We start from the raw sequence: 25,537 nt of genomic DNA, 5'->3' as shown, positions 1-25,537 counted from the left end.
TGCACTGTTCACAGAGGAATAAGATATCTACCTATAAATCAAAAGTGATATGAACCAAAAGTGATATAAATCAAAAGTGATATGAATTGAGACAGCGAGAATAAACACTAGCACTACCATCATTTCTTGTCCTTTTCCATTCAAGTCAATAAAGAAAAAAAACCTAAAGGATAAGATCACCAAAAAGCAGTGGCTGTAGACATCCTCAGGCTCTACCCATCTCTTTAATGTCTCTTATTAAATTAATCCTAGCAAGAGATTTTTTTCTAAAAAGAGATGACATTCAGAACCAACAGAAGGAGGGGGCTCATTGACTCAGTGACTCTTCCTGGTGACCTAACAGGGTTAATGGAAATTATCTCAGTTTGCAGAACTCAGCTGAAGGTCAAACACTTACAGGACACTTTGCTGAGGTACCCAAATCAGAGAGTGCAAACAAAAGGTCATGTCAGAATGGGATTTTTCAAGTTGGGTAAGTTATTTTGTTTTGAATATTCACAGAGCAAATGTCTTTTCTGCTAGCGTGACAACATTCTTCCACCAGCTCCAGAAAATTGAACAACTGAAATGGCAGAAATGGAAGGAACTGCTGGATTCCAAAAATTATTTAATCCAGTATCTCTGATCTCATGAAGAGTTCATGCTATTGGGAAAGCTTGTGGAGATTCATTTCACCCAGTGCTGCTCTTGCTCTTTCTACCACCAGAAAGCCAAAATCAGGTATTTGAAATGGTCACACTACTACCAGCTGAGAGAACTGAGAGGAAGGAGACACACAGACTGAGACACACAGAATGTCTGTAACCCAGAGAATGAATTAAATAAAGATTTTACAAGGAACTTTTAAACAGGAAAGGAACAAGAGGGGATGGGGAGCACCAGAGCCACAGATGAGAAGGAGAACTGGGACAAATGGCTCCTCCTCAGCTTTCAGTGGTGACACAACTGCTTACAGCCCCACCAGTCTGCAATACAGAGCCTGAGCAGGGAAAACACCTGCACAGGTGGGAGCTCCAGTCACTGCCAGCCCAGTGCCTGGCTGGGACAGCCTGGGGGGTGTTTCCATATGGAAAGAGAAACACCCCCAGATGGAAAATGCTCTCTCCAGTGGCTAATGGGGTTTCTTGAGCCCTCCCAACTCCTCTGCAAGTGCAGATGCAGAAGGGATCAGGAGAAAGGACCTTGAGGTCATTAACTTCTGCCACAAGTCAAAATAGATGGAAAAGAATGGAAAAAATGGGAGGGTGCCTCAAAGGATTTCTGGGCTCCTGCCACTTGTGGTGAACTCCCAAAGCCCCCAGAGGCAGCCATGCAGGGATTTCACATTTCAGCAAAGCAGCAAGAGCACAAGCTGGCAAAGCTAAGTTTGGGAATGGAGAGTCATCTGTAGCACAGCCCACGGCAGCACCCCAGCATCTCCCCACAGCTCCCTGGCAGACTACAACATGTGCTGGGGAAATCTTTTACAGCTACTCTGTGCTACAAATAAATTGGTGTCTGACATCTTTTCTGGAAAAGTGGCCCCCGGGGTGATTTTGAAATCTTTAGAAGAGTTGTTAAAAGCAGCTGTAAACTCTGAGAAGGAGCCCAGACATTGTCACTGTTGGTCCCTCAGGGGCTACACCTGGTGAACCAACCTGGGGCTGTTTTGGGTTTGCTCGGTGTGACCTGTCAGCTCGGTCTGCTCTGAGCTCACCACAGTGAAAATCAGGAATCTTTGTTCAATTAGACCATGAAAATGGCATGATGTAAGAATTGTGCCCTGCTGTGTACAAGGTTAGGCTTACACCAGATCTCCTCTTATCTACTTTGTACAGTTGTGGAGAGAACAAATTGAATGGGAAGTTAATGTCACTTTTTCAGTGATGTTCTGCCAACAGCAAGAACAGTCCTCAGGACAGAAAAGCTGTCAACAGAATGAGGGGAAGGAGGAACCACAGAGAATTATACCCTGCATTAAAAAAATAACAGAGGCCACAAATTCAGTGGAGTGGTCCTAGAAATTGTTGTTCTGCCTTGGCAATCTTCCTCTTTAAAAAAATAAAATAAAAGAGGAAATAAAGAGGCTGGTTCTTTGGCTAGGAACTGTAATCAAGTTGTGCCACCACTGTAGTTTTTACATTTCTGGTATTGTGTTTTGCAGGAAAGAGAGACCCACATACCTTTTGTTGCCAGCCGGACACAGTTGATTTTTGTTTCCTGAAAAATAAAAAAACACAAGAAAAATATATGGGAAAACATCACAGCGTGTAATTTGCCCATCTACAGTAAACACACATTCCTTTAAAAAGCAACTAAAAATACATATATATCTTTTCTTGCACTTCATCTTTGAAAATACCACCAACAGTTTTTGTTGCATAAAACACTCCACACTACTGGACATGCTTGCAGTTGGTTCTCTTAAGTGGTGAAAAGTTGGGAGTGACAGCACGTTTCTCCACGCTCCATGTGTGAGTGATGGGTCCCACAGAAGTGCCTGATTAGCTAATAGAATTTCCCAGTTAAATGACCTGCTCTGTAATAGACTGACAAGCCTTGGGTCAAAAGTGCACGCCACTGTACATCTCATTTTCATGCACCATTACTGCAAATTTTGCAAATTGGGTATTTATTTAAACACATGGCAAACAGACACCGAAGAAGTCCTTTGAATATTTCAGCTCTCTGATGGATGTGGAGCAGACCAACATTCTGTGCTGCTGCCTCTGCCAAACGAGCTGTTCTAACAACCCTCACCACTGCAGCTCCTCATTGCAGAGCTGGGACAAAACCCAATGCTTTGTGTTCAATCCACCCTGGAGCCTGCAGAGCTGCAGAAACAGGATTGGATCCAAATGTTGGGTTTGGCTTCACAAACAGCTCAGACTCTGCAGCTTTCTCAGGCCACCTCTGCTGCAAACACAACCTCTGTGGAGTCCCCAGCTCCTCATTGCACAGCCCTTCCTGGCAGGGGTTGCTGCTGTCCAGCCTGTGATTGCCATCCAAATGGGAATGTGCTGCCTGTTAAAGAGCTCCTCTGTCAGGCTCTAATCTGCTGCAAGGCTTGCAGAGCACTTTATGCCTCTACACGTCTCAGGTGTAATGAATCCAGCATAAATTACTGACAATGCTCCATTAATATGGATGCTGTCTGTGCTCTGGAAACAACAGCCCAGCAGAGCACTGCTGAGCACCTCCCTCCATCCTCAAACAACTGGACAAACCTTGTGCAAATCTCAATTTGCTCTTGGAGAAAATTGCTCCATCTGTGACAAATCCTCCCTGGCTGGAGCAGACACACACTGTGCCTTTCTCCTCGTGCTTTTGTCGCATGTAGGAAGGGGATGATTGCAGGATCCATGCTGGGAATCACAGGAGCAATCCCCTCTGATCCCTTTCTGTGATGCCACACAATCTGGATATAAGCCACACTGTGTGCAGCCTAAGAACAATGAGATACCCAGGAGGACAAACCCTCCCTCTGACCTTGCCTTGAAACTCTCTTAAGGAATTCCTGGATCCTTGAGGACAAACCATGTCCATTTGCCAGTCCAGAGTGGGACTGAAGCCCTACTCATCCCAGCAAACCAGACTCATCTCTGGTTACACCCCTCTGACCCCCCAAAATCAGGTCTCCTGCACAACCTGCACCAACACTGGCACTGCAAAGTCACCTCAGAGCTCCCCACTCCCCCCTGCCTCGAGGGTAACCAGCTGGAATGGCCAGTTACTCTGGAAACCCAAAGTCTTTGCTGCTGCTTGGGATGTATGGAGCAGGAAAACCACAGATTTATTTTCAGAGCTGTCTCTGCACATAGTGCTGGGAACCAGAAGACAGAGAGGTCCTGATGTAGCTTCTGATCCACAACAAGGTGAGCTGTAAAATCAACAATGAAGAGTAAAATAAAAAATTAGGAGACAGGATTTTTGCAGTCTAAAGTAGGTGGACATTGGCTCCCATTTTGTTGAGGAAAATATTCTTGTGTATTTCTTGCTTTCTGCTGGTTTCAGAATGAAACAGAAAGCAGGAGAAATTAGTCAGTGCTGGGAAAAGAAGAGTCGAGAGTGATCTCATTGGAACGTGTGTGTATTCCTGCATGAGACCCTCCCACAGGGTGCTTGGGAAGAGAGAATTTGTTCTGTTTGCATCTGCACCCACTGATGGCTGCACTGAGCACAGCCACAGCTCTTAGGAGAACTGGCACTGCCAAAAACAACAGCCACAGGAACAAGATGTGGACTTCAGACCTTCATTTCAAATTGCATCTTCTGGGGAGGAAAGCATTAAAGGACCTGCACAGACACCAGCTCCCAGAGGTGCTACAGTGTAAAGACTTGAATTTAGTCCATGTTCTGGATTAAGGCTGATTATTCCATTGCTTTCCACTGCTCATCTCTTTGGTGTCTCATAAAAATGAGATCCCTTTCAATTTGCTCTATTTTTCTTGGGTTGATACTGAAAATTCTAAGTTTGCATGAATCTTTTTAAGAAGGAACAAAATAAAGATATAAATCCCCCCCCCCAAAAAAAAAACCCAACAAAACAACAACAAAAAAACACAAAAACCAACCAACCTGATCGTTCTCCTAAAATCCACTTTCCCACCATCATGTTTGTTTTCTGAAAAATATTACTTTTGTTTCAAGGTGCTTTCCTGTACACAGTAAAGATGATAGAATGTTAATGGGTTGGAATGCACCTTAAAGTGCCATAGGCAGGGAAAATGCTTTTTTTTAATATTTTTTCCTAAGCTACATTTCCCACCTTTTAATTTGTACATATTACTTCCTGTCCTGTCACTGCAAGGTGCTTCTCTTTAGCCACTAGCAAAGCAGGAATAAACAATATTGGTAATTATCAATGATCCATCCAGCTTGCCTAAAACAATGGCAAGAAAAATAATTAAATAGATAACAGTAAAAGTTTTAGGAAAAAAACCCCAAATATTTCCCCCAAATTCAGTCTCTGTGTCATTTCTGAATATTCTTTCCAGTGCTGCAATGCTTATTTCCCATGTTATGATATGACAGAAGCTTTACAAGGCCTTGTAGATCTACAACAATCTCAATGATACCCAGAGAGCCAACATATCTGCATATCTGTGTCATGCCATGGCTGAACCACAGGAATAAATTAAATTAAGATGCCAGCACTGCTTCAGCTCTGTATCACTGCCAGGTTAAGGCAGACATTTTACAGCCAAACAGTAATGGAACAACGTAGGCACATTTTAAGTGAGATCCTGGAATAGGAAAACACTCCATGACTAAATCCTGCAGCTCCTGACCCAACCCTCGCTTTCCAACATGCTCCACACCCTGAAAGCTCCCTGCAGAATGAACCCATCCACCTGCCAACCTCAACATATTGATGGAAATTTGCTTTCTGGAACTTATTTACTACTGAATAAAAGAAGATTGTGGAGTACCCTGACTCAAGGCTGAACCCTGGCTCTGTTTTGAAGTCCACCCAGATGAGCACTGTGTGTCAGGTGCTGCAGGTGTTCCTGGAGGGAGGACCTGCCCCTACCACCAGCACAACCCAGGGACCCTCTGGGCAGAGTCCTGTGCTGAGGAGCTGGGCAAGCCCTCTCTGCCCACACAGCTCCTGCCCCCAGCCTGGAAGCTGCACACCATGAGCCTGCTTCAGCATCCCCCTGGATTTCCAGGGCTTTTAAAAACATTCTTTTAATATAGCTTTATTCTTTCATTTTAGAAGCAAAGGAGCTGCTGCTGTCTACTAATTACTGAGGTTCCTAAATGCACATTTCACTCCAATGAAATGGATGATAATAAAATGAGTTCTGCCTCTGTCTCCTCAGTGTTTGGATGGGAACAATTTTCTGCAGAAAAGGGCTACGAGGGCAGCAGGACATATGTTTATGTGACAGCTGCATCTTCACAACCTAAAAAGCCACATGATCTTTTTTTTTCTCCCTTTTCTTTGAAACTGACAGCTTGCTGTTTACAGACTAGGAACAACAATGAAAGCACCAAAGCTTTTTCATCCATCTGTTTTCACACCCACCATTTTCCCTTTCCTTTACTATCATTATGACTTTGCAGCAGTCAAACAGAGCTTCCCTTCCTGAAGAAGCCCTTGCCAACCCCAGCAGGACCTGCTGTCCCCAGGGCTGCCATGGGGGCTGCCCTACAACAGGCAGAGATTTTTAGGCACCTCAAACTGGGAGATTTTATCTGCTGCTGGTGCACAAACCAGACAAGGAATCACCACTCTCCCCTTGGCCTCGGTTCCAGCTTTAGTTCCCCACTTCCCAGAGCTGAACATGGAACCTGTGGGCAACCTGCTTCAGGTAGAAACCATGGGTTTGTCCAGCCTTAAGGAGTTATTTGTTTGGTCCTCAACACATTTTGCCCAATCTAAATTGTGTGTTTATTTTCTATCCCATTGCAGCCAGTGGTTTGCAGTCTTAAAATATGTCTGTGCAGGGTCAATGGACTCCCCTATAATTTTTATTGCCAGCTTCAGGAAATTGCTATTTCCTTCCAAAGGCTATTATTGCTATTCCAATTATCAGCTTTTATTTTTTTAGTATCTGTGTCATTTGGAGAAGGGAGGTTTAACAAAGTGGTTTGGGCTTTCATTATTTACAATAGGAAGTTGTGTCAATGATCTGTAGTTGATGATTGGATACCCACTCCTCTCAACCTCTCAAAAATGAGGCAGGCTGGGGGAGAATTTTATTTTTTATGCAGAAAACACTCAGGTCCACATCCTGTGGTCAACCAGATGTGGAAACAGAGGTGTACAAAGAGTGAAGTGTTCCCACAGCTGCTTTATTTCTGTGCCAGCAAATCCAGGATGAGATTAAGAAGGAGTGAATGTAAGTGGATAAACTGCACACCCCAAATCCTGCAGAACACAGAGCTCCCCAAAGCTGGTTAGTAGCTCACAGAAGTGATGCAGGCAGCCCTGGTGCCATTTCATCTTTCAGAGCACAGCTCGTGCTGAACTCAACCTCCCTGGTTTTTTTCATGGCCATCTCCAGAGGGATGAATGGCATCTCTCTGCTGGCAGCTCTATCCATACCTCCCAAATGTCCCAGAAGAATAATGCTGTGTGCTGTGAGCAGACCTGTCACCATCAAGAAATCCAGCCTCAACTCCCCTGATAATAATGAGCTGCCCGATTGTGCATGTAGTACAAGTCATTAGAGAGGCAAAAAATCAATAGGAATCTCGGTAGAGTCTATCATTCCCTCAAAAAAATAATATTCTCATTGATTCCTGCAGTGCTACTTTTCACAATTCTGGGTTGAAGACATCAGTCACTTGTTGGACCACCAGGCTGGCAGAGCAGCTGGCAGCATCCCCCCATCACTCCCAGCTGTGTTACACAGGCTCCTGCTCATCTCCCATTTAAAGGAAAAATGGCCAAGAGTTATTGATTGCAACTGTGCTGTTACAAATTTCATTTTAACTCAATGAGGTAAAATGCAGCTCCAGAAAGGATTTTTTAAAGGAGCTCTGGTTTCTGGGCTGCTCAAAAATTCAGGCAGGTTTCACACAGCAGCCAAAAATTCTCCCCATCGGAGCGTGGTGCTGGATCAGCAACCAGAGACCTGCAGTGAGTCAGAAAAGGACCTGGGGACAGCCAAACCTGCAGCATCTCAGTTTGATTACTGAGCCAGTGTGAGGATGAGGAGTAACACGGGGCTGTCAACCTGGCCTCACCTTTCAGAGGGAAAAATACTGGCAGGGCTGGAGTTTTAAAGGGGCTGAGCTCAGGGAGGGTTTTCAGACAAGCAAACCTTCATGCTCTGTCAGACAGCCATCTGTAGCAGGTGGCACCAGGACAAGCAGCAAACATCAGGTCCCTACCTGGATGGCTGAGACAGTGTCTGGAGATCCTGCCAGAGCACAGCCAAGCCAAATGTCCCCTCTGCTTCTGTGCCACCTCTTGTGCTGACTCCTCCTATCTCCTAAGCAGTAACCAGTGGTGCTTCTCACTCCCACAGCCACCAAGCCTGGAGTTCCTGTGTGCCCTTCCTCTTTCTCCCCTCCCTCACTTCAAACTCTGCCACGTTTCAGCTCAGCATCTGGCTGTCAGCAGTGCCTAGGAGGGAGGTTCACACCATTTGGAAGTGTTTTGTGTGACAAAGCTGTAAAGCACTCAGTCCCACCACGCCCTGCTCAGGCTCCAGTCTGGAGGCAGCACCACGGTGACCAAAGTGCACCAGGAGATGGATCCAGGCAGCCCCAGCTTTTCCATTGACACTGAGACAACTACAACAGTGCACAAGAGAAGGCAGAAGAGCTGGTGATCTGCTTCTGCAGCAATTTGCCACACTTGTTTTGCATCCAGCTGTTAATTATGTTCCTTTCAGTGTAACAATCAGAGCTAATGGCTGCAGAGCAGACGGGAACACCAAATGAGCACAGCCCCCCATGTACAGAGGAGCTCAAACAATGCAGAACTCCTACAACACTCCTAACCTCCTCCTCATCAAGCTTTTTGACCAAATCCAGGCTGTTTCTTGAAATTAAGCTCTCCCCAGGCCCTCTGTTTCCAAAGGAAGATGTTCTGGTTCGCTGCATGAAGGCTTCTCATTGCAGCTTCCAGGTGGGGAAAAGAAATTTCATCATCCCACAACTGTCAGTGATTAATGAAACCATGGAATATCCTAATTAAAAAATGAGTGGCAATGTTCTGTTAAGTTTTTTCATGTGTAAGGGAACATAAGCCTCTACTTTAACCGTGCTGAGTTGTTATTGTTGCAGGCTTTTTGCAGATGTGCCTTATCAAAAATCACAGTTTGGGTTGAAAGTGACCTTAAAGACCATCCAGTTCCAATGCCCTGTCGTGGTAGGAACACCTTCCACTATCCCATATTGCTCCAAATCCCATCCAACCTGGCCTTGGACTTTTCCAGGGATGGAATTGCCATTTTGCAGCAATAATTATTTGTAGGATTTTCCAAGACCTGGATTTGGAAATCCTTTCCAAGGACTTTCAAAAATGCTCAGGTTTCAAACAAGTGGAAACTCAGAACTCTTAGATACAAATGACACCTGCAAATAATTCTGGGAATGGAACAAAATCCTACTACTTACAGCTGCAAAAGAGTGAATGCAAATTGATCCCCATGTTTGAAATGTGGGGCTCAAATGATTTTACCAAGAAGCAGAGGGGATCAGAACAGAAGCTTCACCTCTGAAGATCCATATTCTACTCTGGGGCATTACCTCTATACTTGTACCCACAGCACTACACTTTGAGGATATATAAAGCATCTCCTGTAGAAATATAAATTATTACCACAGGAGGAAATTGCTTTCTCAAATAGGAATTTACTGTGTCTGGCTGGACACTTCCCATCCTGTCATGAACTGTGCATTGTTGCATTCAGACTGTTTGATTAACTTCTGCTTAAAAAGCTCTCCTGTTAGGACAGCCCAAGCAAGTCATCCTTTTTTGAGTCCTGAACACCTGGAAAGTAGGGTGAGATGGGAAAAGCAGGAACACCAGTGCTGCCTGAATCCAGAACACCAAAGGAAGCCTCCACTTCCATCCTCACAACCCATTCATGGAATTTTATATTGTACTTAAGCAAATAAATTTTCTTCTTCCCTGGGGATCCATTCACTAGCAATTAACTATCACACGTGGGGGAACTAACTAGAAACAGAGAGATATATACATATATTCACAATTTCTTTTATAAAGACAAATCCAAAACTGAATTAACTGAGCAGTGCTGGAAAGAAACTGTATTGACTAGAAAGGAGACCAAGGTGAAAACCAGCACAGTGTTGAAGAGATTTTGTACTTGTCAGCCACACAGCTGAAGCTGTGCAGGAAAATGGTGATAAATGAAGGGTGTAAAGCACTCAGATGTGTTGTGAACACTTGTTGGCACTGCCAGCCCGTGAAAGCATCCCAGTCCTCTGCAATGTGCAGTTGCATTTCAGGTATAAAAGCCACTAAAGCCTGCTCTGTTCACCTTTGACTGATTTTTGTAATTTTTCTCTCTCAGGGGTGATATCATAGAGAATTTATCTATTAAAATTATCTGTTAAAATTAAATTTCTGAAAGCACTGGCACACATGCTAATAATAGCAGACTCTGCTACCCAAATTTGTGATGCCTTGTTAATGCTCTAAGACTCTTCAGGAGGCTGGAGTGGCAAATTCTCCCGTGTTATGTATGAAGGGAAAACAGCTGGGGAGCCAAAGGGGAGGAAGGTGATCCACTGAGGCTGGATCTGGCCTGGAACAGGAGAGGTAAAAGGTCACAAATTACCCTCAGCTGGAAGAGAGGCCTCCTGTTTTCCTGTGGTGGGATGGAGTGTGTTGTGGCATTGTGTGTGTCATTTGAGTCTGAGAATGGGCTGGGCTACATTTCCTGTGCAGTCTGCATTTTAAACCCCACATCACAGAGTAAAGCTATATAAAAACAGAGAATTGCAGAGGGGTAGGACAGAGATGCAGACAGTCCCCACTGCAGCACCTGATTTCCTCGGGCTGGAACTCCCAACCACAAGTGCTGCATTAGGAAATGGCCAAGTGCAAGCTCCAAGGTAATCCAAATTCATAACATCTCCTCCAAAATCACAAGCACTGTGAACTACCAAGATACTGCAATTATGGCTCTTAAAAGCACAATAGCCCCTACTCTAACATTCATGCTTATTGAAGGATTGAAAAAAAATCTAAATTCTAAGCAGCTCATTTAGTAAATCACATGGCAACATGTGCCTTTACAGAATCAGGGTCCTCAACAGATTTCTCATTGGATCCGAGCATCAGGGAGAGATTTGAGTGAAGGACAAGTAATGGCATGCTTGATTTTCATCAGATTTCTGTAAGAGGGTAATAAGAAGGAGAAGTTAAACCAGCATCCAATCGAGAAGGAAGGAGAATGATGAGGAGGACAGAGAGAGGCAGTCACACCTACAGATGCAGCTCAATTTTCCCTGCACTTACTCCATTGGCCTTGCTAAGAGCCTGGAAGTATATGCTGTAGCTTTTCAGGGGAGAAAGAGGAGCATTCCAGTAGCCATTGTAGGTCTTGTTGTCGCCCACGGTGAAGGGCTGTGTGACAGGAAGGTTGATGGGCTTCAGCTCAGCTGCAAAGTAGTGTGGGGAGTCCAGGCTGGAGGCATTCTTGTAGCTCACTGGCACAGAGAAGCACTCGATGATGTCTGCAGCTCTCCGGGCTTTCTGCAGCTTCTCCTCCTTGACAACGAGCTGGTAGACACTGGGGGGAAAAGAGAAAGGTGAGATTAGAGATCCCAGAGCCTGGAATGTCAGCAATAAACAAAAGGAGGAGAGCAGAGCAAAGCCAGAAACATGCAGCTGAGGTGTCCCAGCCAGCACAGCTCCTGGCACAGCAGTGGCCTCTGAAAGTCACTGTGGGGGCAAGATGCTGGCCATGTGCTCTGTTGGTTTAATTGAGTGAATCAGGAGCAGCCTGGGTGAAAGTGTAGATTTCAATCCTGTCACTCTTTAGGAAAAGGTGTAACTAATAAAATATCCAGTCTAGAATGAATTTTTAATGTGCTGAATGTTGGCAAGCAGATGGTTTCTCCTTCAGCCACCAAAGTGAAACGTGAATTCTTTGCTTGGGCCAAATGTTGGCTGCAGTGGAGGAGAGCACGAGCAGGTGGCAATGGTGTCAGGTGCCTTTGGGAACAGTTTCAGGGTGCAAAAAGCTGTTTAGGCTAAAAAGAATCTTGAACCTCACTTTTTTTGGCCCTCTCTCATGTCTTGATGTCCACATAAGGACCTGGTGAGGCCCAAGCACAGAATTCCCAGAGCAGCTGTGGCTGCCCCTGGATCCCTGGCAGTGTCCAAGTCCAGGTTGGACGTGCCTGGGTTGGAACAACCTGGGATAGTGGAAGGTGTCCCTGCCCATGGCAGGGGGTTGAAACTAGATGGGCTTCAAGTTTCCTTCCAATCCAAACCATTCTGGTATTCTATGACCTCTTTTTGGGATATCCTGCAATGTAGAACCCTCTAATTCCCAATGGCAAGTCTCCCTCTACCTTCCAGCCCTCGAGGACTGTTTATGTACTGAGCAGGTGGCTTTACAGCTCCCTCAATCCACTCTTGTTTCAAGAAACAGCAACAACTCCTCATATTCTCTCTGACTCTATGAAATAGTAATCCTTTTTGATTCCTGCTAAGCTTTTGGCCATTATGATATATAATAGCAATCTTGTTATTTCTAGCTTACTATTCCAGGCTCAGAGCCTGTAAGACATTGAAATGCACTCTGCTTTATTTTCCTTTCCTCCTCAGGCAGCTAACAAAGCCCCGGAGTCCCACGCTGCTGTAGCCCAGGCAGCTTTCACTGTCTGTTTAACACCACTCACACCGTTGACAAAGAGAGATAGGGCTGCAGTCATTTTGCTTGGGGTCAGGCTATTCAGATGTGCTGCCCTCACCTGTCTGTGTCAGGCTGGGCTTTGTTCAGGCAGACAGGGGAGATGGATGAAGAGATTGGGCCCAGCCCACAGTGTGTCATTGTCCCTGTTCACAGGCTCATTGCTGCACAAAGACTGGGCTGGGCAATTTCCAGCATGGCAATAGCTCATCAATGCTCCCTGAGAAGAGGAGTTCTGGCTCCTCCAGCACGCAGGAGTGGAGAAGCCCCAGCTCCTGTATTGTATTTGTGGGGTGTCCTGTGGCAGGCAGGAATGATGAATCTGACTCCATGTGCTCAGAAGGCTCATTTATTACTTTATGATACTATAATATTATATTAAAGAATAATATACTATAGTAAAGAATAGAGAAAGGATACAGAATGCTAAAAAGATAACAATGCAAACTGGTGACTCTCTCCAGAGCCCTGACACAGCCTGGCCCTGAGTGGCCAAAGAGTGAAAACAACTCCCAGCAGAATGCAATGGAACAATCACCTGTGGGTGAACAATCTCCAAACACATTCCACATGTGAGCACAGCACAGGAGAAGCAAATGAGATCAGAATTGTTTTCCTTTTCTCTGAGGCTTCTTAGCTTCCCAGGAGAAAAATCCTGGGTGAAGGGATTATTTCAGAGAATGTGACTGTGACATTCCTGCTTCTGAATTCCCAGGTCCTGGGGCCTGTGGGGATCTGGCTCATACTCTGCTGACAGCGGGGCAGGCAGGGAAGAACTTGGAAACCATCTGGCTCCCAGTGCCAGACACAATCCCAGCTAACCTGAACAAGCACGAGCAATTTGTGAGTTACTCAATAGTGAAGCTGTTCTTACCCTGGTGTTGGCTAATATAGCTGGGGGTGCTCAGCCTGGGGATGGCTGCCCCCATCCCTCTCACAGCTCCTGAAAGGTGCCTGTGCTCAGCTGGGGCTGGGCTCTGTCTGCAGCAGCACTGACACAACCAGAGCTCACAGCCTCAGGCTGCACCAGGGGAAATACAGGCTGGAGATTGGGAAAAAGTTCTTTCCAGAAAGAGTGATAAAGTTGTGGAATGGCTGCCCAGGGAGGTGGTGGAGTCCCCATCCCTGGGGGTGTTTAACAAAGCCTGGATGTGGCACTGGGTGCCAGGGTTGAGTTGAGGGGTTGGGGCTAGGTTGGACTCCATGATCTTGAAGGTCTCTTCCAACCCAGTGATTCTGGGAATTCTGTAGCAGGAGCACCAGCTGCATGGACTGCAGCCTTTAATGATGCCCCATCAACATTTTGAAAAGCTGTTCTCCTCCTGCAGTTCATCAGAGCCTTTAATAAATTATTTTAGACCTCCTCTGATATTTATTTTACAATTTCAAAAAGACAAAAACAGGTTTCCAAGCAACACTTTAAGTAATATCATTAAGGATGCAGTGGGAGCTGCAAGCCTGTTCAATACAAACCCTCTCCTCAGCTCAGCAACAGCAAGTCATACTGGGCTGGTTGGCCACTGTTTACTGAGAGTGTCCATTATTATTCTGACCCTTCTCTGTGGCCATAATAATCTACACTACTGACAAAGTTTGTCATTTTGTTTGTCAGCCATGTGCAAAATTGTAGCTGACACTTTTATGGACATTTGCCAGATGCCTTCCAACCTAAAAACATTTGGTTTCTCTTTCACCCAATCCTAAACACTTGCATTTTCTGGTCAGAGAAAATGTTTCCTTTAGGTATATAGACAAATATAGATGCATAGACATATATTAATCTGATTTCAGCCTGCACAGAGGCCAAGAACTGCCTCATCCTCTCTCCCCAGACCTGAGGGTGACACTCACTCTCTCAGTTATCCCACTTGCAAGCCATGAACTCGTGCACTCTCTGCCTTTGGAGAAGGGGAAGCTCCCAGGGACATGAACTGCCAGGTAACTCAACTCTTTCCTCAATCATTAGAGCACTACAGACTCTTTTCATCATGAGCAAGAGTTCTGATACACACAGAACCCAGTCACAGATACTCTTTTGCCTCTATTCTTTCACATTTTCTCTCTCCCACTTAGCTGTTAACATACTTCTTCCCTTCACAGGGATAACTCACTCTTGTAGCAGCCTGAAATTTTACTTTTAATGTTTATGCTTTTGAAATGAATCAAGGTTCCTCTGGAAGCACAATGGTGTGCTCACGAATATTCAGCTGGGGTGTAGCAATTGTCCCCTTTGTGCTCAAGTGAAAATCCTGTTCATCTCCTGCTCAAACTCCTTGTCCATGGAACAGGTATCTGAGCTAGCACTGCTGTCACTGCTCCCTCTGGATACAAACCCTCCTCTGGTGACACTCAGGCTGGGGGACTGATTGCCTTTTTCTCCCTGATGCCCCAGCTCACACTGACTGACACAGCACCTTCATCTCTGCCTTGACTGCTTGCCTTGGGGTCCAGCACCCTCCAGCCTTGCTCTTCCCTGAGCCTGGCCACTCTCAGAGGAAGAGGTCGAGCAGCCAAGAGCATGTCTGAGTTCAAAGCTTGCTGAAAATTATCACTCTGAGCTCTGGCTCCCCTTTAGCTGGTTACTCTGGGTCTCACTTTCTGTTTTGATCCCAGTATTTTGATCTGTCTAGGCCCTCCAGAAGGGAAGGATTCCCAGCTCACCCCAGCAGAGACTCAGACTGGCACAGACTCTTTTTGTCTCCATCATTGTGGTTTTTTTGTGGGGTTTTTTTTGTGGGTTTTTTTTGGTGTTTTTTTTTTTTTTTTTTTTGTGTTATTTTGTTTTGAGTTATTCTCTTCTCCTATTTTGTTTATACCTAAGAGGAGAATTTCCCTGCCTGCCTTTAGGGCATTTTCAGAGATCAACTTCTCTGCATGAACCCATGAAGTGCTGCACAGCAAGTGCTCCACACTTGCACTGAGGTGCTCTTGTCACTTGGAGCAAAACCCCACCAATCCTACCCCCACATGGAACTGCTGTGGGAATTCAGAGTACCAAATGTCCTATTACCCACCCTAAAGTTCAGCAAACCCTCTGCATTACTACAACATTTCTCAGCAGAGTAAAGCTAATCCAGCTTTGCTCAGAAGGTGGAAACTTGGTGGGATGCACCACAATCCCCAAGACCATGGTTGGGCACTAACTCAGGATAAACTTGGTGAGTAGGAGCTGCCCTTCTGGCCTAAAAGAGCCCTTCACATCTCTGGGTCAGGGCTGAGCAGGGTGTCCCCTTTGCCATTTGCTATCCCTGCCATCACCAGTGTGATTACAGACAAGAGAAAGGAGGAGTGGCTTTCCAAACAGTGGCACTGGGGGGAGGGATTAAAAAAGCAAGAGATCAATGAAAATAGGGAGGAGATACCCAAACTATTCTAATAGCTCCTATTCCATCTACCAGGTGGGCAGCACCATGGATCTCCTGGGGCTCTCCCCATCTCAGGCTTCAAAGCTGCTGCTCCCAGGCAGGATCAGCTACCATGGATTTCCTGGCAGGAATCAATGCCCTGGCTGCAAATGCCCAGCTGGATATGAGAGTCAGTGTCATACAGAGGAATGACATTAAAAGAGACAACAAAAACAGAGCATTCAAACTCCTACACAAGATAACTTCAGTGCCAGTGGAATGAAAGATGATACAGCCACACCAACTCCTGCATTCCAGTTTTTAATGTCAGGACACATTTGGAAACACTGCAATCAAACACTCATGGATGTGCTGCAGGGGTTTTGTGCTCCCAGTGACATCCCAGCCCACTTTGGTGCAGCCAAATAATGCTGCTGTCCCTGTAAAAAACACCAGGGACTGCTTTCCAAACACCCACAGGCACTGCTCTGCAGAGAGCTCTCGAGGGATTCTCAAATCTGGGCCACAAAACAAATGCCTGACCTCCTGGAAGGCTGGGAGCTGACTGCCCTGTGTGCAGCTGCACACTCTGATTAGAAGAGGAGGCCAAAACTGGGCACCTTTATAAATTTCAAAGGCCTTAGATAGACAAATCCACATCAATTTAATGGAAGCTTTTAAAAGTTTTTGACAGCTTGGCTGTAAATCACTGATAAAAGCATTCAGCATAATGGGCCACAGCACAAGTGTTGTCTGCAGAGGAATGAAAGGTGCCCTTATCACCATCTACAAGGTAATTTTTTAAATGATGAGTTCCCTATTCAGTGTGAAAAAAATCAACATTCCCAGTCACAGCCCATTGCTGTGATGGAGATCTCTCTCTTTGCCTCAGGCTTCTCCTTTCCCTGACTTTTATTTTTTTTTTTTTTAGGATGGACTGAGACAACCCTTGCCCACAAATTTAGTATGAAGTCCAGTCTCAAAGTTTAAATGTAGAATGCAGAGGAATATGGGGAGGAAAAGCTGAGTCAGAGCTCTCCATAAAGCATCCAACATCTGGCCCATGCACTTTGGTATCCTGACACATCAACAAGGTGAAACCTTCACTACACTCTTGATAATGAGAGGGTAGGAAAAGGAACATAATTTCTTGGTAACCTTGCAGTGATGCACTCACCTGAATTATTAAAGCTTAAAAGAAACAATGTTTCAGCAGCTGAGCACTCCCTCTGGACCAATCTTGTTATTAAACTTTCCTTCACATCATATAAAGATTTAATATATTTTCGTTTAACACATAAATTTATTATCAGCCATATATTATTTCCAATATTATTTTCTCCCAGGGAGCAAAAATAAGTGGCAATTAGTACAGCTTGATCTTGTAGTGCTTTTTTTTTAGCAGACTACTGTGAGCTGGTTTTGTTGCTCATCCTAGAGAGAACAGGAACTTCCCACTCCTAGCTCAGATGAGCACACTACTTGCAGAGTAACTTTGATAGGAAATAAGAGAGTAGTGCTTTCCTTGTTACTGCTTATTTTAATTCAAAGAAAGAAGGACAAAAGGGACCAAATGAAGGAAGGATTTGTGGCTCCCCATGTGGGATGCAGCAGCTGACAGGGAGCTGGATGTTGAATCTCCACTCCTGCACATATTCTATGGAAGGAACAGATCTAACTATTCCAAAAAGGCCATCAAAACCCATGAAAATAAACCTCAAATACTGTCTGACCTGCACAGAGGTAAAGAAAAGGCAGCAGCAGCTCATGAACAGGGACAAAGGTACAATAAACAGAGGGACAAACAACCACTTCAGCTCCTTTCCCCTGGTGTGCCACACAAGACTCCAGCCACAGACACTGAGCACCAGCTTTTTTATCACTTGATTGTTGCATTGAACTTGTGATCCTCTTAAATTTGGTTGAGCCAAAGTAAGTATGTCTGTACATATCCATGAAGGTTCATGACATTTATTCTGACAGTATGGAGCCATCTCCCAGGATACTGGGATGGGAGAGGGTTTGATGTGCTGCCTGACACCCACACTTAGAATTCAGATTAGCCATTGGAAGTGCAGATTCTTGCTTTATGGCCAAGCTGCCTTCAGTGATGCACACTGAGACACAAGAGTGGCATCAACATCTTTATTTCCCCCTCTTGAAGATACTGAGATCAAAGCCTGAATTCTGCCACAGAGACAGTAAGAAATAAAATAATGGGAATTTTGAAGAAAGGTACTCCATATATCAGTACTCTGTATTATTCACCCTAAAAAATGGTGACATTTAACTGCAAATAAATCCTTCTCACAATGTGCCTCCAGCCCCACCATGAATCTGCATATGGGAGAGTTTGTAAAGAATTCAACCCAACCCAGGTCTAAAAAAGCTTTATATAAGATACATTCCCTAAAGTTTACCAATTCCAGGGGATAACTGCCAGAAAGGCTGACATGGCACCCACTGCTCTGAGCACCCACTGCAGCACTGCCTTCCTGGGGCTCCAGGGGTGAATTTCCTGACCAGGCACCTCCTACAATCAAATGTTCAGGCACCCAAGAATCACCCCCCAGTGAGCTTCCAAGTTCACAAAGTTTTCTGGGTGCCAACAGGTGCCAATACATTCCTGAGAACTGAGTTACTGCCTTCACATATTCTGAAATGTCACCCTCAGTACCCTCAGCAGCATTTTTAATCAGAAGCTCTGAAGGTAATCTACAAACCATAATGAACTGTGTTTCACAGCCACCCAGGACACGCTGACAGGACCCAGTGCTCTGCTCTGCAATTTTCTGTCTATTTAAGAACAGATTCAAAACACATTACAATCAATTAAAGATTGCTGCTGTTTCCATTGCACTCTGGAAGAGCTCCATGCAGAATACAATATGCTGAAGGGAAGGTTTGCTTTCAATAAACAGTTTCATGCAGAAAATAGGGGGAAAAAAGAGATTGTTCTACAGTGTCATCTTCTGGAATGTGCTTGGCTGTTTCAAAGACTCAGCAAGTAGCCCATGAATATTGGGCTGCATTGCCACAATCAGCTTGCTCACATCTGCAAGACATTCACAAAAATAAAGCTGATAATAGTGATGCTGCTTGAGGAAATAGTCTCTCATATTGCAAAGTTATTCACACCAGATCCTTCATTTTGGAGTTATTTTTGCACGTTCTTTTAGCAGTCATTTAAATTAAACAACTCTTCTACTATGTTCACTAAAGTTGAAGAATACCCAAAAAAAAAAAAATTCAAATTCAGCCAAATTTGTAAAAAATGGCATAGGAAGAAGAGATGGTAATTACTGCCATTGCAATGGAAAAAACCTGCTGAGATAGAGCCAATAGTGATGAAATCCATTTAATAATCAAGAAGGCTGGGAAGAGAGTCTCTTCACATTTTCTTCCACTCTCATATTCAGCTCAGTGCTCCAGATTTACTACCAGGGCACGTCAGACCCTGAAATTCATGAAACAAAAGGTAACGATTTCACACTTGGATAAAACCATTTGGAGTCATCCTTTCCACACAGGCATTCTTTTATTGCTGAAATTTCAGGCTTTGTTAAGTTTCTCTAGCGATGGGAATGGGCTCTAGAAGAAGTGAGGATGTTTAATGCCAGCTTGGTTCCTGGGCAGGGGACAGGGATGGGTCTGGAGCTCTGTTTCAGGAGATGTGCACTGTGTCAAGCTGAGGAAACAGCAAACCCTAACAAAATGTTTGTATTTGCAGAAAAGCATCCTGCCAGTGTCACTCTAACAAATGCTGTCATCTTGGCCAGGATGCTCTGTCTGAAAATTCCTTTGCAGTCTCACAGACAACTCCCACAACTGGCTGAAGGGAGTGTTTGTTTTGGGTTGTTTGGGGTTTTGGGGATTTTTGGTGGTGGTTTTTAGTAAAAAAAGTGGCAGTGTAATGTCAAATATTCTATGGCCTTTGTGGGTTGGATATGTTTTATCCTGACAGACCCTTGAGGTACAGAAATTATCCCACTGTTGCAGATGTAGACACAGTGGCATGGGGCACATGACTGTCTGATATCACAGTCCCAATTGTATGTAAACAAATCCACACTTTCCTGTCCAATATTCCTCCATCCACCCACCACCCAATATGTCCTTCTGATGGAGTCTGGAGTATCCAGGCTGAACACATGCTATTGCTACCAAATCTTTCAAATCAGGGGAAAAAAAGGAGAAAAATGTGACTTCTGAGCATCCCTAGAAATGTGACCAGCAGTGATAAGGGAGGAGCTGACAGTGCTGGGAAAGAGGAGTTTGGAGACTGGCTCTGTCTTAAAATTGCACCACGCAAAAGATGCAACAGAACCATGAACATCACTACCAACATTGTGGTGATAATTATTGATTAAATAATGCAGCTCTGAGCAGCCTGGGATAGGGGAAGTTGGAACCAGCTGAACTTTAATGTCCCTTCAACCCCAATCATTCTGTGCTTCTATGATTCTAGATGTGCACATCCAAACTCCCCTGTGTGCACCTATGTGTGTACCTACACATAAATATGGCTATTAAAATCAATATTTCCAGCCTCATAAAGTTCCACCCACCCTGACTCTTCACTGACTGGAAGGGCCTATGGAAAGCTATCCCAAAATCCAAATATTCCCATATAGCTCTAAGGAAGTCTGGCCATCACCACAGCCTCTGTCCACAGCAAACAGCAACGTGGTGATCAAACCTAAGGAGCTGCTCAGAACACAGCTGCATTCTCCGACCATAAAGAAGGATTTGTGTACTTTTCCCCAGCTGGATCATTTGCCCTAATAAAAGGTGCAACTCAGACTTGCAGAAAGACCATCCCCAGCCCACCAGAACACTGCTCCTGCAGCTGTTTACTTGTACATGTATCATATTATTTGTATTCTCTTAAATGCTTTAAATTCTCTATTTAATCATCTGGAAATTTAAAAAAAAAAAAAAAAAAAAGGAAAAAAAAGAACCAGAAGGTTTTTCAAAGCTGTGTGTTCCATTATCTCAAGCATGGCCATAAGCCTGACCTGGCTTGCAACCCAGATTAGCCACAATAGCTGCTGCTCCCTGGTGGGACTGGCCCACTCTTTGCCCTAATAAAAGGTGCAACTCAGACTTGCAGAAAGACCATCCCCAGCCCACCAGAACACTGCTCCTGCATCTTTTTACTTTTACATGTGTCATATTACTTGTACTCTCTTAAATGCTTTAAATTCTCTATTTAATCTTCTGGAAAATAAGAAAAAAAATTAAAAATTTAAAAAAATTAAAAGAAGGACCAGGGGGCATTTCAAAGCTGTGTGTTCCATTATCTCAAGCATGGCCATAAGCCTGACCTGGCTTGCAAGCCAGATTAGCCACAATAGCTGCTGCTCCCTGGTGGGACTGGCCCAGTCCCTCTCTCCAGTTCAATGCTGTTTTCTGCTGGCAGGTTAAAGATAATGAGTGCAGACAGATACAGCTTTCACTGCAACAGGAGCTGATGTGAGCAGCTTTGGAGGTGTCTCTTCCCTCCTGAGCCACCTGCCATCTGTTTAATCTAAAAAAAAAAAAAAAAAAGCCAAACCCCACCTCTGTTTTGTTAATTCAGCTTTGTATTAGACAGGCATCACTGACTGAGGTCCTGTCATGCTCAGCAAGTGCTGGTTTAACACCAGCAGGAGGTTTCAAGGACAAGAAGATCCAAAGTGGTTCTTGAACAACCTGCAGGGCAAGGAGAGACCATGGCAAACCCTTCCTGGGTCTGTGCAGCACCTCCTGCCACGCCCTCCTAAAAGCAGCAGCTTGAACAAGAGGATGGAGGTATTTGCATAGATTCTGTCAGAATTAATTTGGGTTTTTCCAATGGCTTCCATCAATTTAGGTTCAGTTGGATGCAGAAATAATCTAGCTGGGAATTCAGGCTTCCTCTGCCTTTTCCACAGCCACAGCTTCCAGACTAGGCAGGAAAAACCCACACAGAAGAATCTGCTGTCTTTTTTTAAGAGGGAACACTAGAAAACACTAGAAACATAATTTTATTGAGGTCATGTCTGTTTGGATATTTTTTAAATTAGGAGGCTGAGAAAAACACTAGGAAAAAAGAGGGAACCTGCTCTGTTTCCAGCCTTCTGATAAACTTCATTACTCAACTACTGCCACCCCTGTGGTCAATGTGCAACGATGATGAGCTCTCCTGGGGAAGGCTAGCACAGATTTTCAGCATCTGAAGCTGCTGGAGTATCCACCAGCTCCTTTCCACCTTTTCTGGACATGTTTTGATTTTCAGAAAGTGCAAAATTGTCATGCTTCTGATACCAGGGAGAAATCTAAAATGGTGCCTTTACTACAAGATCTCCTGCCCCTGAACGAAGGGAAATTGAGGATAGAGGGAGTGGGAAAGTCCCAGCTTCTCTGCAGAAATTCATCCATAAACACCTCCCACCCCCACCACTGTAGGAATGGGATGGATTTAAACATCAGGAGATTGTGTCTGACAATCCTCTAGCCCACCAACTCCCTTCAAAACCGAGAGTATCTTTTACAAAAGAGCAAACATTACACACAGGCTGTGTCCTTTGGCAGAAAAAGGCCCTCAGCCTGCATCAACATCAGCTCCTGCTGCTCCTTAGGGACCTGTCAAGGTGGGCCATAAGGGAAATTGGCATTTCCTCTTTTACTGTTTGACTTTCCCACTAGAAACACTGCACATTCTGCCTCTGTCCTCACCTTCCCCTTTTGCACCACGACTGCTCTGAGTGACACCAGCCCTATTTCCCCTTCCTTTTGTACAAAGCAAATCCTTCATCCTTCCTGCCTCTGCCCTTTGCTTTGGAAAACCACAGTGCAAGGAAAGCTGAGATTATGGGGAGGCAGAAGAGCACCATGGCTGCAGAGGTTTATTCCTGAGAATTGTCTGGCTGCATTTATGATAATCCCTTCATTCCATCTGCATCCCACGCACTGGTGCAGCAACACCATTTTCTAGTTCCAAGAAATTATGCATTCATTATGGAGGAAATTAACACCTCAAAGCAAACTATAATTAGGAATTCTTCAATTCAGTTTATGCTTTTTCAATTAGGCCCTCTATAATTTTAATCACGGGAGCATTACCGTGTTTCCTGAATTTATATACCTGTAGTATAATTAAATCCTGCAATGCCTTAGAGCTTGCTCATCTCCCCTTTTATTGTGTTTTTCTGTTGTTACAGACACACCAAGGGGCACCTGCCTGTGTGAACACCTCCTGCCCTGTGCAGCAGAGAAGGAAGGGCCACTTGTCCTCTGAACTCAGCACCCCTGGGACAGGCACTGCTCCTGAGGGCTGGACAACGGCCAGGGACTTGTGCTCAGACTCATCCCATTTCATTTTAAGTGCCTTAAGGAGCTGCTTCAATTAGGTAAATCATCCTTGATGATCCTCCAAAAGAGCCAAGGTCCTTCCCAAGAGCCAAGGTGGGCCCTGAGCAGCTGTGGGCCAGCTCAGCTCCTTCCACCAAAGGGTCTGAGCCAAAAGCTCTCACAGACCTGGCACTGTGACACCTCCTGGAAGTCAGAGTTTCTGATTTTTGAAGTATTTTGTGTTGTTTGTTTTTATCCTTTCCTTCTGTGACAACAAGGAAGGGGCACAGTGGCTCTGAGAGCTGCAGAGCAAAGAAATGTCTTGGGAAAAGGAACCCTCAAACTGGAACCAAATACCCAATACTGGGTGTTTACTCCTGTTCCCTCATCTAATGGGGTGACAGGTTGATGTGAGGAGGTGGCCATCAATTTGTGATTATCAGCCTAAAGCTCAGAATTCATTAACCTCTTGGTTGCTGGAATTAAATCTGGCAGTTTACGTAGTCAGCATAAAGAACTTGTGCAAAAAAACTTCCTTTCCCCCAGTCAGTATCCTCAGGTCTTCACAACACTAAAAACTGTTAGATAAAGTCTCCCTGTAGCACTAATAAAATGCTGTTTGGCACCCAAGAATTTGCTCCACGTGTAATTTGATTGTTAAAATATTATCATTCAAATAGACACCAATTTTATGGCTTTCCTCTCCCATTTCTGCCCACTGCCAAAGCTCCCTGGGGAATGGTCAAAGACACAGCAGGTCATCCAGGCTATGAAAATGGCCATGATCTGGATGGCTGAAAAATGGTAAAAGGCAGATTTGTCCCCTTTAGGGGGCTGAATTTCAATTGCACATTGTGCTGATCCAGTAGGAAAATGCATTTCCTGTACCAGATGAGAAAATCGACCCAAAATGCCCTTTTGCCTCACTTTTTGGGACTAACACCTCACTCTTCAGGGAACTAAACACAACCTTTAAGCCCCTATTCAACTAATTCTGCCATGTTATACAAAAAACTAAATATTCCTTCCTGATACTTTTGGTTGTACCTTACACACCTGTATCTCCATTCTGCTTTTCTCCTGAGACAATAAGCAAAGCACCTCCAATACTCATAATAATTTCAAGTACTTGATGCATTTCACCCAAATTCTCAATTTCCTTCTCTCACATTCACACACAGTTGAAGAAAATGTAGATCTGGTTTATCTCCAAGAAGAGATACTTTTTTATGTGCCTCCAAACTCTTAGCTAAATTGAAGGCACAGTGTCAGGCAGGAGGAGCTCAGCTTGAGTGATTTCAGAACAATATCCCTGAGGTAGATTATAGGAGATGTTAATTAACACAGATAATTTGGTTTACAATATCAGAAGCCTAGACTGATAATCTCATTTCTCATTAAATACTGCAAAATTAAAAGATGACATTAAATGCCACAAAATTAAAAGTGACGACTGCTTGCCCTGTATTGAATCAACTCAAGTGATGCAGACATCTAAACAGGAGCTCAGAAAAAGCAGAGCAGGAATTTTCTTTCCCAAGTGCTAAGAATGTGCCTTTCAAGGGAATCTAACTTTCTGAATTACCAAGGGCATGATCATTTCACCCTTAGCACCTTTTTTATTGTTTTGCTGCTCCTTCACTCTAGTCTTTATTTTCATATACAAGGTACTGTACATGGGATTTTGAAGAGCTGGAAACTGCCACCCTTTTGTGGCATTAAGGAATCAATTATCAGCAAAACTGCCTGAGGCAGGCTCATGTGATGGCAGCAAGAAGCTGCAAACAGAGATCTGAGCAGCACTGCTCCCTCTGGACAGTGGAGATCTACAAACCAAAGTCACCAGTGGCAAAGCGAAACAAAAGCACCAGCAGATATTGTGAATTTAGAGTTTCTCCACCGCAGAATGTCAAGGTCACTGGGCTTGCAAACCACTCCTTTGTGAGGCTGGGAAGAACCACTGTGCAGTAAAGGCAGAATCACACTAGGGATGGAGGGAGAGGGATGCAGGAAAGGCAGGCTCAGGATGAACAGGTAATGCCCAAAATCACAGAAAAGAAATTACCTGGAGATAAAATTTCGAGTCTATGGCTCCAAATGTTCTCCATTTTTACTTTGTTGCTGATAAAAGGAAAGTTTTAGCTACTTTCAATTCTCTAACATAAGATGGAAGCCATAGCATAGCCCTTCCTTCCAGGAAAGTTTTGCTCATGATTGCATGTAGGAATACTAAGGACACAGATACATCCTAAAGGATTTTTTCCTCAGAGAATAGTTTGAGTATAAAACCAGAAAAAAAACCCACTGTTTCTAAATGTTCTGTAAATAACACTACAGCTGTCTTCTCTTACATTTTTTAGCATCATGTATAATAAAATTTCCCTTTATTTCATGCTTGGAAGATCAATAATCAAATAATAACACAAGTGTAACACGGGGCTTGGTCTATATAAATTAATTTTTCCTCCTGGCTGGTTGTTGATATGAAAATATTTATTTCACCTTTGCTCAGTCCTTCTTAATATATTTTAAATATTTAAACTCTCT

The 25,537-nt window shown here is 44.3% G+C and overlaps 1 protein-coding gene across 1 annotated transcript in view; it reads right to left on the bottom strand.

Annotated features, from left to right (window-relative positions):
- The window catches only part of PTPRT (protein tyrosine phosphatase receptor type T), a 473,718-nt gene that overhangs the window by 89,975 nt on the left and 358,206 nt on the right, over nucleotides 1–25,537 (bottom strand). The window contains exons 12-13 of the mRNA XM_050982229.1: nucleotides 10,931–11,204; nucleotides 2,163–2,199 (exon numbers count right to left, since the gene is read on the bottom strand). Coding sequence (XP_050838186.1) covers nucleotides 2,163–2,199; nucleotides 10,931–11,204 — 311 coding nt within the window. The remainder of the gene's footprint in view (nucleotides 1–2,162; nucleotides 2,200–10,930; nucleotides 11,205–25,537) is intronic.

The sequence above is a fragment of the Serinus canaria genome, chromosome 20, assembly GCF_022539315.1.
Source record: "Serinus canaria isolate serCan28SL12 chromosome 20, serCan2020, whole genome shotgun sequence".
Taxonomy (NCBI): Eukaryota; Metazoa; Chordata; class Aves; order Passeriformes; family Fringillidae; genus Serinus; species Serinus canaria.
Note: the sequence above shows the minus strand (reverse complement) of the source record. Positions and strands in the feature narration are given on the sequence as shown.